This window comes from Acomys russatus, chromosome 15 (genome assembly GCF_903995435.1).
Source record: "Acomys russatus chromosome 15, mAcoRus1.1, whole genome shotgun sequence".
Lineage (NCBI taxonomy): Eukaryota > Metazoa > Chordata > Mammalia > Rodentia > Muridae > Acomys > Acomys russatus.
The window spans coordinates 7,046,450-7,065,395 of NC_067151.1; the positions used below are offsets into that span (position 1 = coordinate 7,046,450).

Below are 18,946 nucleotides of genomic sequence, written 5' to 3' on the forward strand. Positions count from 1 at the left end.
TTTTAAAAAGCTTAAGTTTACTAGTCACCCACGACATGCACCAGCCTCGCAACACTGACTGCTTCTGGTCCCCCAACCACCCGCCCCAACTTACCACCTACTTTCCCCTGTGCGGGGTAGAGGGGGTGTTAGCTTAGTGGTGCTCTCTCTAGTCTCTAGTTTAGATCAAGTAAAGGTGACTCTTAGCTCATCCAGCATATCCCTTAACCCACACCAAACCAGAGGGCTGGGATTTAGGACAGGGCTTTCACACACTTGTGGAGTGAACCAGTGAACTTGTTCTGTGACCTTAGTAGGGAGCATGCTTCTGGCTTTAAAATCCGCCGGACCCAATGGAGTACTCTGAGATTTCGAGAGGCTCTTCCCAGGCGCTCAGTGTCTCCTCTGATTTAAATACAAATAGAAGCCTCTGTTTCCCCTCTACCCTTCTTTCTCCACGAAGAGGCACGCTTGCTTTTCTCCCCACTAGGTACGTAACTAATTCGACCCCTTGTGGAGGAAGAGCTTGATCCTGGGGCTGAAGGCAGCCTTCTCTCAGGTCTCCACCCTTCACTACTCTACTCTAACGACCTATTTATTCTTCGCGGCCACCCTAGCTCCCAAGGCTGGAGAGAGGAGACCGCACACACTCGCTTTGCAGCGCCTGCCTTCTGCAGAGCCCACGCACTCCACTCGGACGCTGTGGGGAGTACGACGACATGCTGCTGGGGCGAGATCTCCAGTGCCAGGCAGTGCTGGTGGCGCTGCTCCGGTGATAACAGTGACACGGTGACAGGTAAGTGAGTGCGTGCACGGTCTGAGGTTGGATTGGGTGACAGGGGCTGTGGGGAAGAGAGTGGGAAGGAAAAGAAAGAGAGATGCAGAGGGAGGGAGAGGGAGGAGAACGTCAAGGGAATAGGGAGAGCCCCGCAAAGGGTCACTTTCTTCTTCACCACTGACGTCCCCACCCCATTCCACCCTCTCCCTAGGCTTCTCACACCTCTCTTTCCTCACCAAGCATCCTTCCTGGCGCCCATTCCTCCTTCCCACTTTCCCGTGACTAAAAGAACCTCCTGGGGGACCCGATTTCCTCGCGGTTGCGACCCCAGACCTGGCAACATGTGGAACGCGACGCCCAGCGAGGAGCCAGAACCTAACGTCACGCAGGACCTGGACTGGGACGCTTTCCCCGCCAACGACTCGCTGACCGACGAGCTGCTACCGCTGTTCCCCGCGCCGCTGCTGGCGGGTGTCACCGCTACCTGTGTGGTGCTCTTCGTAGTGGGCATCTCGGGCAACCTACTCACCATGCTCGTGGTGTCCCGCTTCCGCGAGCTGCGCACCACCACCAACCTCTACCTGTCCAGCATGGCCTTCTCCGACCTGCTCATCTTCCTGTGCATGCCGCTGGACCTCGTCCGCCTCTGGCAGTACCGGCCCTGGAACTTTGGAGACCTGCTCTGCAAACTCTTCCAGTTCGTCAGCGAGAGCTGCACCTACGCCACGGTCCTCACCATCACCGCGCTGAGCGTCGAGCGCTACTTCGCCATCTGCTTCCCGCTGCGGGCCAAGGTGGTGGTCACCAAGGGCCGCGTGAAGCTGGTCATCCTTGTCATCTGGGCCGTAGCCTTCTGCAGCGCGGGGCCCATCTTCGTGCTGGTGGGCGTGGAGCACGAGAACGGTACAGACCCCCGGGACACCAACGAGTGCCGCGCCACCGAATTCGCTGTGCGCTCTGGACTGCTCACGGTCATGGTGTGGGTGTCTAGCGTCTTCTTCTTCCTGCCGGTCTTCTGCCTCACTGTGCTCTACAGTCTCATCGGGAGGAAGCTGTGGCGGAGGCGAGGCGACGCTGCGGTGGGCGCCTCACTCAGGGACCAGAACCATAAGCAGACAGTGAAGATGCTTGGTGAGTCCTGGCACCAGGCAGCCTTCCTTCCTCCCCTGCTTGCCCCTCTCCGGGAGCCTCTATTTCTGTTTCTTGCCTCAGTCTCCCCATGTCTCTCTCTGTCTCTCTCTCTCTGCCCCTCTCGCCTAGGTTCTTGGTATCATCGCTTTTCCCTTTCTTCCTCTGTCTCTTCCTCTATCTTCTCTTACAGAAAAGGCTTCTCACTTTGTCAAGTCTTTAAAATAAGTATTATCTGGGAAACTTGCTTCAAGATGGAAACACCTCATCACGGTTTTTTGAGGTCCCTGCTTTCACATAGAATTTGTGATTATCAAAGTAACATTAAGGCAAGCAGGCAGGCATTTCATTTAGAAATTACTCCATAGTAAATTTAGCCACAGATTTGGATCCCTCTGTTAAAGACGATTTATGGATGTACTTTGTTCGTTTTCAATATTGAGATTTGTTTTCTGCCCTGCATCTTTCTCAGATAATCACATCAACTCTGTTTATTCCATGGCTTTGTAAGGGGGTCGGTGTTGGGGTCTCCAGTGCTGGGGTCAGAGCTTGGTTTCATATCTGCCTCCCCAGTAGCATGGGCAGGGTAGTGTAGAGAAGCCATCTTTTCCTCAAATTGTACCTTGGGAAGCTCTGGGTACAGGGTCACAGCTGGGTGTACTGAATGGTTACTGCATGAAGGCAGCTTCCTTAAAGGCATGTGCTTGCTGCAGTGAGGCAATGAGGCCCATGCGCATATCCAAGAGGAACATCTGCTCTCACTTTTCCAAGGCAGCTCATGCTTATCAACATGTAATACTTCTTAGGCTTTGCAGGATGATTTCCAATTTGCAACTATATTTTTTTCTCAAATCCTGCATATCAAAAATGATAAGGATTTCCCAAGGGATGTCAAAATGTTTGTGTCTCAGACCAATGATGGCCCTGTGTCTTCCATGGGGCTGTGAGCTCACACTCACCAGAGAGAGGACCATATTGCTGCTGGGGCATGTCAGTTCTTCCTGTGTGCCTTCCTCCTAATCCACTGTAAGTTACTAACTCTCCCATGGACATCTTGATGTCATCATTGTCTTCTTCCATGAACAATCCCAGGGGATCATGAAAATGGCACAAGGACCAGAACATGTAAGATACTTTCTTCAGGAATTAAAAAAAAAAATAGATTAAGCTTTTAAAATTCAGAAATGACAGAAAAACAATCTTCCATGTGTAAAATGACAACTGGCATGGGTGGTAATTAATGTTGGCTGGCTTAGCTGCCCCTTACACTTCGTTTATATCTATTACAAATGACACAGAATTGTCTTCTCAGTGGTTACTAATTTCAATTGCATATTCAGCCCCCTGTAAAACTTACTTAAAAAATCTGGGCACAGTGGTCCACTAAACAGAACAATGATCTGCCCTAAAAAAAAAAAAAAGAAAAAGAAAAAGAAAAGAAAAGAAAAGAAAGAAAGAAAGAAAGAAAAAAGAAGAAGGAAGCTAGAAAAAAGAAAAGACAGGTGCCTTTCCTTTTCCTCTTACCTAGAGAATTTAATTTAATGAGTCTACATTATAGGCAATGACTGCATTTCTTGAGCATGCCTAAGAGCTTGCTGGGGCTATGGCTCAGAGGTAGAGTACTTACTGGGCATACTTGGCCCCAGCATGGCGGAATTCTGATAGGCTGCTGTGGCAGAACACACCCACTTTGCCTCACTTACATTTGTGTTCTGTGTAGTGCATATAATGGAGGATAATATTTATAAATCATTTAGTTGAGTTATTGTGTCAAGTCAGTTACAAAGCCACGGAGTTATTGAGTCGAAGGACTGGGAAATGGGTGAAGATAACCCAGCTGTCAATCTAACGGTCTCACTGTGTGCTAGCGTGTCAGAGTGACGGAGGCAGAAGAGCAGAGTGTATGTGTGCAGTGCAGGACATCATGCTTGCCGCGTCGTCAGAGAGCAAGACACGGTGCCTGTCTGTGGACACGCCACTCACAGAGGAAGCAAAGCCGAGACTTAGCAGTATAAAGCGGTTTGTGGCGTGCCTCGCATTGACAGTCTGTCTCGTTCTTGTGCTTTAGCTGTCGTGGTGTTTGCCTTCATCCTCTGCTGGCTGCCCTTCCACGTGGGAAGATACCTGTTTTCCAAGTCCTTCGAGCCTGGCTCTCTGGAGATTGCGCAGATCAGCCAGTACTGCAACCTGGTGTCATTCGTGCTCTTCTACCTCAGCGCCGCCATCAACCCCATTCTGTACAACATCATGTCCAAGAAGTACCGCGTGGCGGTGTTCAAACTCCTAGGATTTGAATCCTTCTCCCAGAGAAAACTTTCCACCCTGAAGGATGAAAGTTCTCGGGCCTGGACAAAGTCAAGCGTCAACACATGACAGATCACATCGCAGCACCCAGTCATCATCGCTTACTACTCCACACCAGAAGCCATAGCCAAGCAGAACTTGGGAGGAAGCAGAAAGTCGGTTTGGGAATTGGAGAGAAAAGAATCTAGAAACAGTTGTGGGCGGGGATAACGCCGGAGGGGCGGGGTCTGTGCAGTTCGACCTTGCATTCGCCACAGCGCTTGCGGGCCACCCCTGCACGTTTATGTCTATGGTTTTTGCATTTGGAGCTACTGGCAGCTTTGCTGCTCAGAGGAAAGAGGGGGCAGAGTGGGCAACAGGATTTCCTTCTTGGTGGGGAACACTAAGTCCCATTTGCTTTTCTCATCCTAATACAAATGAATTGACATTACAAGCGACAACTTATAACATGATCTTTCCAAGCTAGCGATCCCCACAAAGCGCCATCACAAGCACCCCAGGGCACCATAGCGTTAGGCACATATATAACCAACACGAGGCGATTGATGAGAACTTTCCATGGTAATTCTGAAGTCTAGTATGTTCCTTGTACTTGCAGCCACCTTGAAGTTGGACAGTCACTTTCATTCGTAACATTGGACTCCATGCGATCATGGAAACGAACATTCAGCAGCTTGAATTTCATGAGTACACACAAAGCTTTTACATAAACTACTTTACAGTTTTTTAACATTCAGAATTAAATTGCTTAGTTAAAACAAGCAATTCAGTTCTTCAATAGCCAGTGTGCATAGTAATTATTGTGCCACGCAGGTACTCCAGAGCGCACGCAACACCATTACTAATCTCATATAAAACTTTTAAAGATAAGTACCTATTCCTTTCAAATGTTTTTAATAGTACGTCGGTACAGTGGAATTTTAGAGCAGTAAATCCTGAGGTCACACCTCAAAGCCCTCTCTTCATGCTGGGAGGAGAGTGGAATACATCTTAAAATTAAGTTTAATAGCATACATCAATTCAGGAAGTGAAATTAAAAAACCATAGCTAGTCACAGACTGCCTTCTTTTTTTTTTTACTTAATATGTAAACTAACCATAAGCCTTTAATTTGTGAACTTAATTATTATTTACTCTGGCCAGCTTATAGCAACCTAAGGAATATTAGAAAGTTTCTAATGGTTACGGCAGGCAGGCTCAGAATTTGCCCCAACATTTCTGCCTATGGCTGTTTAAAACTATTTAAAAAAATCGTAGCCATGATTTCACCTTGTCTCATTGCTGTTCACATGCCACCATGCTTAGCTGTCAACACGGTCAATGGAGCTCTAGCTGCATTCTTAGTCATAATTATGGACTTGTACACCTTTCAATAAATACTGTGTGTTTCGGCTGCAAAAATTAAAATTTCATTTATAAAGACACCACTCTGTCTATATTCAACAGGATGATCTAAATGTGTCAGTCCAAAATGATGACTTCCCTTCTGTGCTCTGCCATCAAGTGACCTGCTCCTGGTGAGAAGGCATTAAAGGAAGTTAATGTCGTGATTGTCTTGCCCCCACTTAAAAGGAAAGATTATTATGCTGAAGTGATGGATTACCTATTTATTGTGGAAACACCAAAGGCCAATCGTGATCAGGATTACTTTTAAAAGGAATATTTTTGGAATCCATTTGACATGAAAGTCTATGCACTCAATGTTAACAGGCTAACTGTTCAGCTGCTTCTCAGCCATGCGTCAGCAAGCATGCCCAAGCCCTAGGTTCCAGGAAATACTTATGAGATGTTTAGCACCCGTCTCCCAAGTAGTGCTGAGAAAATTAAAAAGAGGTATCCCAGTTTCCTGAGGCTTTAGAGTTTTGTCTTTAAATACATCACGCTTGAGAGGAAAGAAATGTGTAAAATATAATGCTTATCACTGTTTTGGAGAGAAACAAGCCCAACTTTTAATTAGTTGCTTAATCTCCTCACTGGTCTCATCTCTTGTGGTCCATGCCAGTAGTCCTGAACTCGCATCCTAAGAATAGATTATAGAGAAAAGGCCTCCCTCTTCCCATTGGTTAACCTGGAAAGGAAAAGGGTGTGTTAAGAGAAAAGAATCTCGAATTTGTCCTCTCCAATCACTGCTTTCTTTTATTGCTTGCAGGATCTTTATGTTATTACATTCTCTGTATTGTTTAAGACTCAGGGCAAAAGAAAATTATGCTGAAGAAAATAATTTGGGAAAGCCTTTCCTCAACATGTGCCTGCTATGTTCTGAGCACTGAGAAATTAATGAGCCAAAGGTTTTCATTTATTATTCGTGATCTCACAGTGCTCTGTGTGCTGTGTTGCCGTGGATAGTGGATAAAGATGTGTGAATTATGAAGCAGACATCTCCAGTGGGCACTTACGTCAAGTGCCCCCACTCCAGGGCTGCGATGAGCTATTCAGCCCACTAGTGTGTTGTGCTCTTGGCTGCAAATATGTTTGCATGGGCTGTCACTGCAATATTTGTAGACAGAGATGATATGTCTGCAGGTGGGAATCACACTGAGGGGGTTCAAAAAGGAAAGAAGGCAGGTTCTCTTTCAGTCCTTGTCTACATTACTCTGGAAGCCACCAATCAGGCAGGTTCCTGTCCCAGTTTAGGCAGTCTCAAAGTCAAGGTCATGGTCTCCAAAATAGAAAGTAACTGTTATACCAACAGGATCTTTTTGAATAATCACTTTAAATGCTCATGCTTATTAATTATTTTACATTGAAAATTGTACCTGGGTGTGGTGATGCACGCTTGTGACCCCAGCTATGGGAAAGTGAGGCAGGGGGATTACAAATGCAAGGCCTACCTGAGTTGTGTAGTGTGTTTCACCATAGCCTGGGATGCAGAGTGAGATCCAATTTCAACAAACAAGCAAACCATTAATTAAAAAATCTGTGGTAAGGAAATAAACACTTCTAGTACTGCCAATGCCTAGAAAAATCCCTCTATAGTGACCTTTTAGCTGCAGTGAAGGTAGCTGTGATGAGATTGGACTTACTCTAGTTTTTGTTTTTGTTTTTCCATGCAAATGCTTGTCTTAACTACCTAATATAGTTACAATTTTGGATTCAACATGAACAGTTTTAGCTCATTTTTTTCTATTTCATTTATTCACATACTTGAATTTAATATTAAAAAAGAAAAACTGTGAGATTTTGTGCAAGACTGGTGCCTATACTTTTGTCTTTTAAAGAACAGTATGTACCTCTTTAAAAATTGCATAATATTTACATATACAAAATGTTCTTGTCACAATGTGTAAGCTAATAGAGTCATCCTGTTTTCAGAAACACTGTAGCTGGTGTAAATAACGGCATTAAAAGGAAAAGACCAGGTCCTTGAAGACACACCACGTCTAACATGTTTGTTAGTTACTGACTTCTCTGAAATTTAAACAGTGAGAGTAGCTGGCATGTACAATAGTAAACTGAACAGATGATCAGTAACAAATGGTAGTTTAGTAATTCGGGAACATAATTTTATTTATTTATTTCTTATTTATTTTAGCAGAAAACAAACTTGTATTCAAAATCAACAGAAAGCTACACAGTAGCAACACAGACCCCCAACGTTTTGCTCATGCCACTTCCTCATTCATATTCCTTGGACCCAGCATCTGATTCTTTGCAGTAATATAAATGTGACACAGTTGGGGGGGGGGGAGGACTCTGACAGGGGCGGGCGTGCTCTGTGGGTTTCCCTCTGAACACAAACGTTTTCAGGATCCTGGAAGTTAACTATTTACCGACAACATTGTCACCTTGCTTCTCACTGCTGCCTGTTTATGTTCCTGCTACTATTTGGGCATTAGAGGAATTTCCGTTAATGCTTTATGCCTTTATTGTACATACCTTTGCTCAAAAGACTGCTAGCTACTCTCAAAACCTGCAAAAAGGAAAAAAAAGTCTGCTTTCAGCAAACATGTCTCAGGAAGATAGCCAGAAAGTTCTGCCAAAATAGTCACAAATACCCTGGTCTTTCTTAACAATTCAAGCTCAAATCACATATATAGCTCAAACAGTAAATGTTTAAGTAAATGTTTATGTCCTTCACATTTAGCATTGTGGGTTTAATGCACTAGAAAACATTTGTTCACCCGAATCTCTCTAAACACTGTAGCATCATCACCGATACATGGTGTAGCTTGGCATTACTGACCGGTCCATTTGTGTTACCACAGTGTGTCAGAAATGTCATTGGTATTTTGGTTTCTTTCTTTAAAGGTTTTTGATTTAACTAGGACTTTGCTACAGCCTTCATGTACCCATCTCACAGAATTTGCATTCCTTTTCCTTGGATATAGTAACCAAATAGTTGCTTAATAAATATCTTTTTAAAGCGTGCAGTCTGTTTGCTGACAGTTATGAGTGAGTGAGTTACTCTCCTGCCCTCTCTCATCCTGTTTTTAGTCCTGTTTTGTCCTTTGCACTTCTGAGATTGACAACTCTAGGGAGGTGCTGGTTGTGGTGGGCTGTGTTTCTCTGGGGCCCTCGGGGTTTGGCAAGAGGCCTTGCACCCACTTTCTGTATGAGAAGAGGACCGCGTGAAGGACTGTGACCCTGACCCCACACACTTTTCAGACTCTTCCACCTGTCCCCCAAAGCCATGTACGTGCCAGTGTGGTGCTGGCCTGTGACCCAAAGACCCCAAGCCCTTCCAGCCAGGCACAGAGCATCAGATCCTCTTTCACTGTACAGCTACTCACTTATTCTGGTCAGATGGAAATGCAAAGGTTGAATTTGACCCAGCCCGGCCCTGGATTCCAGACATGTGGATTCCAGAGACCAGGGAACTGAGAGCTAAAATTAGAGAAATCATGGTCACCATCGATCTTCGTCTGATAATTAAAAGGTGTTAGTCACTACCCAGAGAGTGATATTCTTAGTTTGGGTCTTTCTCCAGAGAAGATGCTAGCGACAATCCTCAAGTGCTGGGGGTCCCTTGCTTCCTGGCTTATAGCTCCTGACTTCGTAGCTAGTTTCCTACAAGAAGCCATAAAATACAACACAGAGCAATACATAGCACACAGCTCCTAGAACTGCCTGAGGGCACGTATGACAAGATTCCAAACTGTGCATAGCCCTCTGACAGTCATTTCTCATCAGCACAAGATTGTGGAGAAACACAAAAATTCACTGTAGAGGAAGCATTAGGGGGGAGTGAATCTGAGGACCCAGAAAGCCCATCCGCCTGTGAACAGGAATTAATAATGTAGAGCAATGATTAATCCATTATTTATGGCATACTATGCTAAAGACTTGCATTAATTTTGTCATAATTCCCCCCAACATACACAGGAAAAAAATCTTCTCTTATCCCTATTAGGAGGAGAAGGGGAGGGTGGTGTGGGTAGTTGTGTAGCATGCCTGGGTGCAATGCAAGCACTCTTTAACTGCTGAGGCATCTCTCAAGCCCAACATTTCCCTCAGTCTAGAGGATTGCATAGACATAGGAAAAAAAAAAACAATATTGTAGGATAATTTTCACAACATGAGTAAGAATATTATCTTAAAGAAAAATATGCTCGAAGAACAAAAGTGTTGAAAAATATACCTACATGTTAATGAGTTCTATGAGATTTGGCGAATGTTTTTTCTGTTTTCCCATTGTTCCTGACATTTCTTTCTTTCTTTTTTTTTTCCCATCAGAAATGTTCTTACTGGATTTGAATCCCATGAAATAGACAACAAAGCTTAGAAATTAGTAGTGGGAACCTATATAATTCCTAACGTATGTATATTAGTCAGGGTTCTCAAGAGAAACAGAACACACACACACACACACAGTGTTACAATGGCCTACAGGTTACAGTCTGACTATTCTAACAACGGCTGTCTCCTCATCTCCTGATCCAATACAATAGCTGTTCAGTCCAGGAGGCTGGATGTCTCAGCTCATCTTCAGTATATCCTGGAGTCCCAAAGAAGTAGGCTCGAATGCCAGTGAAGGGATGAATTTTACACTCAGCCTCAGAGAAAGTAGGCAAAGAGAGCTTCTTCCATTTCTTTTTCCGTGTCCTTCATATAAGCTGCCAGCAGAAGGTGTGGCCCAGATTTAAGGTATATCATCTCACCTCAAAAGATACAGATTTATGTAGGAGACAGAAGGGACAAGGACTCAAGAAAACCCACAAAAGCAATTAACTTGGGCCTAGAGGAGCTCACAGACTGAAATGGCAATCATGGAGACTGTCTGGGTCTACCTAGACCTTCTGCGTATATATATTTTAAAAACTTTTTATTCTTTGTGAATTTCATTTCATGTACCCTCAGTCCCACTCATCTCCCCATCCCTCCGTATCCACCCTCCTCCCTTGCAACTTCCTGCTCAAAAGAAAACAAAAGACAAAAATAAAAACAAAACCCAAAACAAAACAAAAACCAACCAACCAAACAAAAACTGTCTTGTTGTGGAAGCTACGGTGTGTCACACAGTACATCCTTTTGCCCAAACAACTTTACTTGCAAATGTCCATTGCAATGAGTCATTGGCTTAGTTGGAGGCCTCTGGCTTCTCCTACTCTATCAATATTGTATCCTCACCAGGGGCTCCTCCCATAGCCTCTTGTTGCCCTGAGTCATGGAGACCCTGCAGATTTGCAGGACTGAGCCCTTCACGGGCTCCATCGGTCCAGAGATGGGGTAGATGTTGGGTTGGACCAACTCAAAGACCTGGATCTGTGTTGGGTAGTGGCTTTGTTGTTCAGCCCCCCAGCTCTCCTGTGTCTGCCCCACCAGGGCCAGCTCTCTTGCTTTGCCTAGGTAAGCGGTGAGGGTCAGCTTTCCAAAGCTGGTTCTCCTGAACTCATACCCCGGGGCCAGCTCTCCCACACACATGCCACCAGGGCCAGCACTACTGTACTGCCCAGGCTAGGTGCAGGCCCACCCCCCAAATACTGCAGCAGGTGAGGGGTGGGGCCTCTGCGTACAAGTTACAGTCTTCCTGTGGGACTCCTAACAGTGGGAGCAGGAGCTGCCTCTGACTCTTTTACTTGCTTCTGGGACCCCTTTTCCTCCTTCTGGGTTACTTCATCCACTCTTAATATGAGGGGAGGAGCCTATTCTTATCACAATTTGACATGCCCTGTTTGGTTGACCTCCCTGGGAGGCCTGCCCTGTTTTGAAGGGAAACAGAGGAGGAGTGGATGGGGGAGGGGGCAGGGACTGGGAGGAGAGAAGGGAGAGGAAACTGCATTTGGGATGTAATATGTGAGAATAAGTAAAAATTTAAAAAGAGAGGTAATTTAAAAATGATCTGGATTTAGGGTAGGTCTTCTTACCTCAAATGATTCTGTCAAGAAAACTTCCTCACACGTGTGCCCAGACACTTGTGTTTTGGTTCATTTCAATATGTAGTCAAGTTGACAGCCAAACTAGCAATCACATTATGAATTTTCTTGTGGTTTTATTACAAGATAGTGTTTTAGAATACAGAATTGGAAGCCATTTCTTATAGGTCAATTCACCTATATTTTTATTATTTCAAAGCTGCATTTTTTCCCACACTTTACAAAAGCCAGTAAATATATACAGTGGCTGATTTACCCAGCACCAGGTGCTATGACCTCCCACCTCCAAGAAATCAAAGCTTTTGCCCTCAGGAACTAATACTGTGAGGAGGCAAAAACTAACAACATCACACAGAGAAGGGGCTCAAAAGGGACAACATGGCATAAACCAAGTGGTTACAACAGTCAGTTAAATACAGAACCAGGACTCACATGGTCAGACCTGCTGGCACGTCCTGATTGCTCATCAGAGTGGAAGATATTGTCCTAGGTTCTTCTCTGGGGTCAGGGACTGCAAGACCTTGGTGGGGAACTACTAGGCCATTTCATAGATGAACGTGGGGAAGCCATGTATGCGTTGTTCAAGGTTGTGATTGCTAGAGCTAAGCGGTGCAGCAGAGATTCGAGCTACTTCTACTCTAAATGCTTGAATTACCCCTTTCCCTGTTACAAACAGGACAGCTTGCAGTAGACACCAAAAGAGCAGTCACCGGATACCAGCATGCAAACTCAGGCTATCAGAAGGCACATCTGCCTGCAAGAGTGTGACCAGACATCTGAGCTAATTATCGCTTCCTGGCAAAACACAAAGATAAATCTCTCAACACCACCCTACCAAGGCATGGAGGCAAAATGTGAGACTAGCTGGGAGGTGTTAAGATTTCGAAGAGATATCCTGACTGCATGGTACCAATGGGCTTCCAGGCTGCTCTTGACCTCATCAGTTGCATATTTAGTACTGAATAAAGTAGTGCACAAAGATGCAATCTTAACCCTCTAATTAACAGTGGACAGAAAGGAAGACACACAAAAAGATGTCTTAATATTATATTCTATGGTGGGAATGCTGAGAGTGTAGTGTATAGAGGAGGAGAGCTGTCATCTAAAGAGAATAAAGGTTGTGTCTTTATAAAAAGTGATCAGCTCACAGCACAAGTGAGGTCTTAATGGGCTGGTTAGAATCTGGTGGGTAAGGAATAATAGGCAGAAGACAGAGGGAGCAACACAGGCAGGGATATTGTTACAGGCACAAGTACTAGTCTACGGCAGTGATAAAGCAGATGTGCAAGCTGGCCCAGGAAGACCACAGAAGATCTTACAGTGCTACATGGAGATAGTCTCTTTCCTCCATTGTCACTACTACCATCATCACACCATCGTCATCACTACCACCATCACCACTGTCACCACCACCAACATCATCACCACCACCAACATCATCACCACCACCAACATCATCACCATCACCACCTCTATCACCACCACCAACATCATCACCATCACCACCACTGTCACCACCATCATCACCATCACCACCTCTGTTACCATCACCATCATCACCACCACTGCCACCACTATAATCAACACCACCACCATCACTACCACCATCACCACTGTCACCACCACCAACATCATCACCACCATCAACATCATCACTATCACCACCACTGTCACCATCACCACCACCATCAACATCACCACCACTGTCACCACCACCACCATCATCACCATCACCACCACTGTCACCACCACCATCACCATCACCACCACCAGTCTATTCGTGATGTCTGTTCTGAATGATGGAGTGTCTGGAGCATTTCCTAATCTTAGCAGTTCTCAATAAATTTACTACAATTATTAACTCCAAGCTCTTCTTTAGGGGAAGCATTCATGAGGCAGTTTTGGCAGTGGCTGGTTCCCAGGGGCATTTTCCCCTAAACCAGTTATCACAAAGCAGAGATTTCCATTTAATCTCAGGAGCCACGAGCAAGTCAGATATCAGATAATGCTACCTGTCACCTGTGGTCTTGGTAGTTCCTAGCACTATTTTTTTTTTTTATCACGGCTTGCTTCCCCTATCTTTTTCTCCCTTCCAAGTACTAGCCAGGCCTGATCCTGCTTAGTTTCTGAGATCAGACGAGATTGGCGTGTTCAGGGTGGTATGGCTCTGACTTCCCTGTCTTTTTCTATCTTTCTTTCTGTCCCAAACAGCTTCTAGATATGAAGTCTTGATAGGAGGAGGAGGAGGAGGAGGAGAGAGAGAGAGGGGGAGGGGGGGAGAGAGGAGAGAAGAGTGAGAAACTGGCCCTTTCCCCTGGTTCTTCTGAATTAGTGCTGGGGCACAAGAAACCCAGGCTGGCAGGCTCAGCTCTGTTAACCACAAACTTGTAAGAGAGGCATATTACCAGGCTCAACACATCCTCGGGTCTACCAGGATGTGTCCGTCCTTCTGATATTAAGACGTAAAGTTGCCACCCACAAATGTGTTAAGGCTACCCTTCATAGCTATCCTGGGATGTGTGTAGATTGGACACACCTAGGTAGCCAGACCCTTGAGGTAGTTTAGCAGCCCATCTTGTTTTCTGTGTTCAGGCACTTCCCACCACTGCACATCAGTGGTACCCATGCCTGTGTGATGCATGGTGGCTTCACCGGAAACAGCTCTTCTTCTGAATGTTTGCATTCAAAAATCCCATTTCTATCCAGAGGGTCCTAGAAACCTACAAGTAGAACATTATGATAGGCAGATTTGGGCCCAGGTGTCCCGCTCAAACTAAGGCACCAGCCAAGGACAATACAGGCAGTAAACTTTAAACCCCTGCCCAGATCTAGCCAATGGACAGAACATTCTCCACAGTTGAGTGGGGTATGACTCTGGTGCCCCATATTTGACCATGTCCCCTGGAGGGGGAGACCTGGTGGCACTCAGAGGAAGGACAGCAGGCTACCAAGAAGAGACTTGATACCCTATGAGCATATACAGGGGGAGGAAATCCCCCTCAGGAACAGTCATAGGGGAGGGGAATAAGGGGAAAATGGGAGGGAGGGAAGAATGGGAGGATACAAGGGATGGGATAACCATTAAGATGTAACAAGGATAAATTAATAAAAAATTTAAAAAAACAAAACAAAAATCCCATTTCTCTCATTCCAGAGCTTTCAATCTTCCCTCCTTCAATCTATACTCCTTCTTGGATATACAGAAGGCTGTACCTAGTTGACCGCTTAGATGGTGTTCCAATGACTCTCCTGTCTTCTGTGAGAAGCCATCAATAGGCCCGCTCTTGTTGAGGGTACTTGATTGCCCATGGGTGATCAATGCTGCACTGACTAAGAGGGCAATGGCTGCCGCATGTCTACAGTACAGTGTTTCAGAAGCAGGCTCCACTCTCTCATTCCTTTGAACTCCTACAGTTACCACCTCTCTCCTGAACTTTATATTTCCCCCTTTCTCATCATTGTTTAAACCTGCTCAGGGCCTCCCACCATAAGAAACTTTTGTTTAAGGCCAGCTGTGGACTGAGCTGTAACGGTGCCACCCACTCCCACTATGCATGAAGTGCTAATGTCCCATGGCATGGCATTCAGAAATGTGAGTCTGAAGTGGTAATTACGTTTCGATGAGGGCATGAGAATGGGCCTCACAGGATGGGGTTAGTGCCATTGGTAAGAAAAGGAACAGGGGATAAAGGCATGCGTTACTAAGGCTGGCCCTGCATTAAGTCCCTGGACCATCATGTTGGGGAAGAAAACTAATTCAAAACAAATGTAATTTAGGAAAAAGGAGGAGGAGGAGGAGGAAAGACAAGAGCCCTCCCATCCAAGGTGAGAGGACAGGAGAAAGTGATCATCTATGACTTAGAAAGGTGCTCTCATGAGGGCTAGTCACACTGGCATGTGCTCGGGGCCATATGGCCTCCAGAGTGAGAACCATATTTCTTTGGTTTGGACAACTTTGTCATTTATTACATCCGCACATGTTTGCTAGTATAACTCCCAAATCCCTCCAACTTCCAACCTAACTCTCATTACTTTTTATAAACAAACCAGTTGAGATATACATTTTCCTCTTTCACCCCACACACATATAATTTACCCATACTGTAACATAAAAATAGTCCTGAAGTAAATGTAAGAAAGTTACAGCAGCCATCACAGTGCTGTGACTAATGTGGTCTAATGAGGAAAATAATGTTGCACAAATAATTGCTGAATAATTATTTAATTATAACTGAATTATGTGGCATAATAGAAAAGTGGTAGGGAAATGTTGCGAAAAATGTTTACAGTATTCAGTGTACTGGCTTGTTTTTATATCAACTTAAAACAAGCAAGAGGCATCAGAGAGGAGAAAGCCTCAATTAAGAAAATGCCTCCATAAGATCAGGCTGTAGGCAACCTGTGATACATTTTATTAATTAATGATTGATATCAGAGAGCCCAGCCTATGTGGATGGTGCCATCCCTGGGCTGGAGGTCCTGAGCTCTAAAAGAAAGCAGGCTGAGCAAGCCATGAGGAGCAAGCCGGTAAGCAGCACCCCTCCATGGCTTCTGCATCAGCCCCTGCCTGCAGGTCCCTGCCCTGCTAGAGTTCCCGGGATGGACTACAATATGGACTCATAAGCCAGATAGACGCTTCCCTCCCTATGCTTTTGTTCACAGTGTCTCATCACACCAGCAGTAACCTATGACACCTAGCTTGGTTAGAACTCAAAACAGAGAAGGGACACTCTACCACGATGAGAGCTCTGAATGACTAAGGGCAACTCCAGAATTGACCCACAGTGTGAAAGGCTTGAGTTGGAAGGGGGCGTATTCCTGAGCTGTTGAGAAAGGTTAAGAAGACTGGAGCAAGGCGGGTGTAGACACTACCCCAGAAATGGGCATAGCCTAAAAGAGAATGCCATGTACTTTGGTTCCCCCCCCCTCCTTTTTTTTGGAAACAGAATCTCACTATGTTCTGGCAGCTCTGGAACTCACTATTTAGACTAGAACGATCTACACTTATAGAGATCCTCCTGCCTCTGCCTCCCAAGTGCTGGGATGAGAGACGTGAGCCATCATACCTGGTCTGGCCATTCTGTTGAGATCAGTGTAGAGTCAGCTAACAAAGGTTGAGAACAGGAGTCACGTGATAACATTTGCATATAAGGCCACCCTCTGTCAACGGGGTTGGGTTGAGAGAATGGAGCAGGTGATAAAAAGTCTCTTAACAATAATTAAGGACTTCTTTTTAAAAAATATATTTTATTAATTTATTCATATTACATCTAAATTGTTAGCCCATCCCTTGTATCCTCCCATTCCTCCCTCCTTCCCATTTTCCCCTTACTCCCCTCCCCTATGACTGTGACTGAGGAGGACTTCCTCCCCCTGTATATGCTCATAGGGTATCAAGTCTCTTCTTGGTAGCCTGCTATCGTTCCTCTGAGTGCCACCAGACCTCTCCATCCAGGGGATGTGGTCAAATATGGGGCACCGGAGTTCATGTGAAAGTCAGTCCCCACTCTCCACTCAACTGTGGACAGTGTCCTGTGCATTGGCTAGATCTGGATAGGGATTCGAAGTTTACTGCACATATTGGCCTTGGCTGGTGCCATAGTTTGAACAGGACCCCTGGGCCCAGATCTGCTTGTCATAATGCTCTTCTTGTAGGTTTCTAGGACCCTCTGGATCCTTCTATTTCCCCATTCTCCCATGCTTTCTCACCTACAGTCCATTTACACTATGGAATACTACTCAGCTGTTAAAAACAAGGAATTCCCCAAATTTGTGGACAAATGGATTGAACTAGAAATGATCATTATGAGTGAGTTAACCCAGAAGCAGAAAGACTCAAATGGTATATACTCACTTATATCTGGACACTAGCCCAAGGGGCATGTCCCATGAAAGTCTTCACTTACCAGGAAAGTGGGACAGAGGGGAGGACATCCAATTAAGGACTTCTTTAAGGAAGTCTTTGAAACAACAAAACCACAATGCATCCACAGATGGTGTGACAGAAGGTTGGGCAATGGAAGTGATTTAGCAGCCCGAGCTTGCGTACATGACCCCGCAGCATGCAGACTGAAAAGTCGCAGCCTTGCTGAAGACAAACGATCAGAGAGGCTTCCTCCTTGTGTAAATCTCTCAGTCTGTCTTATGCTGCTGTAAGTGAGTCTCTGGCTTCCTGGGACATCCTTATTAAACCCTTCCCCATAGCAGCCACCACGGGAGTTGGCACAGCAGATGGTAGCACACAGACTGCAAAGGAAAAGTGGAAGCCTTTCCACTACTTTCTGGACCTCCATCAAGCAGAAAGCGAAGTTTACACCTTAGAGCAGTGGTCCTCAACCTTCCTACTGCTGCAGCCTTTTCATACAGTTCCTTATGTTACAGTCATCCCTCAACCATAGATTATTTTTTGTTGCTACCTCATAACAGTAATTTTGCTACTGTTATGAGGTGTAGTGTAAATATCTGTGTTTTCTGATGGTCTTAGGTGACCCATGTGAAAGGGTCATATGACCGTGGCAGGGGTCATGACTCATAGGTTGAGAATCACAGCCCAAGAGTCTTAGCTGATCTGAAACCTCACGTTAGGAACCTGTGGAAAGATGCACGCATATCTTGTTTATTCATGGGTAGCACTGTCCTTGTTATCTACCACAGTTATTATAACTGAGAGGTACAGAAAAGCATCCCCCAGCAGTGTGAAATCACATGATGTTCATCATCCACTGTCATCGTAAGCAATGGCTTCCTGGCTACTGAAGAAAGATGTCTGCTTTTATGCTGAGATTCAAGGCAATGCACGTTCACATCTGCTCAGACAGCTTACATCCCTGATACGCCAGGACTTCGTGGAACTGAACCATGACTTAGTCCTGCATAGACTCTGTACTTCTTTCTTTTGCTCATTTACTCGTTCATTAAAAAAAAAAGTATATTGAGTGAATACTCACCTGGATAGGAATGAATGTCCTGCTTGTGTAACATGTACATTATTTGGGGAAAGGGAATACACACCAGCAGTTACACTTACTTTACATCTGCCTGAAAACCCACTACTGTGAAGGTTCTGTGACCACCATTCTATACATTTGTCTCTACACACATTGCCCCTCCACACATACATTTATATCAATAAAATTGTACATTTGTCCATTTCAACTCAAGAAGTGGCTAAAGAAATCTCCCCAGTGCCTGAGAGCTATCCGAAATTAATCTAATGCCAAGCATATTTCTCTCTAATGTGCATGTGAGTCCATTGGCTGTGCTATTAGGTGAGGTAGTCGGGTCTGGGGTGGGTCAGAGAACCTACATTTCTGACAAGAGCCCTGAGCTATTCATGACTGCCAGTCATGGACTATTTGGGGGGTAGCAAGGGTTTCTAGATGGGTAAAATGTTAGATAAATACCTCCAACTCTAGAAATAGCACATGTCATGGGCCAACTATTTG

The 18,946-nt window shown here is 45.1% G+C and overlaps 1 protein-coding gene across 1 annotated transcript; it reads left to right on the forward strand.

Moving 5' to 3' along the window:
- Positions 1 to 985: 985 nt before the first annotated feature.
- Ghsr (growth hormone secretagogue receptor) lies at positions 986 to 4,419 on the forward strand. Its single transcript, XM_051156995.1, has 2 exons — positions 986 to 1,888; positions 3,954 to 4,419. The coding sequence occupies exons 1-2, from the start codon at positions 1,099 to 1,101 to the stop codon at positions 4,256 to 4,258; spliced, it is 1,095 nt and encodes a 364-aa protein (XP_051012952.1). The 5' UTR covers positions 986 to 1,098; the 3' UTR covers positions 4,259 to 4,419.
- The last annotated feature ends 14,527 nt before the right edge of the window (positions 4,420 to 18,946 follow it).

Excerpts from the sequence above, each read along its gene's own strand:
- Ghsr (XM_051156995.1), top strand. The coding sequence starts at position 1,099 with ATGTGGAACGCGACGCCCAGCGAGGAGCCAGAACCTAACGTCACGCAG. Across the intron at positions 1,889-3,953 it reads GCAGACAGTGAAGATGCTTG|CTGTCGTGGTGTTTGCCTTC; the intron begins GTGAGTCCTGGC and ends CTTGTGCTTTAG.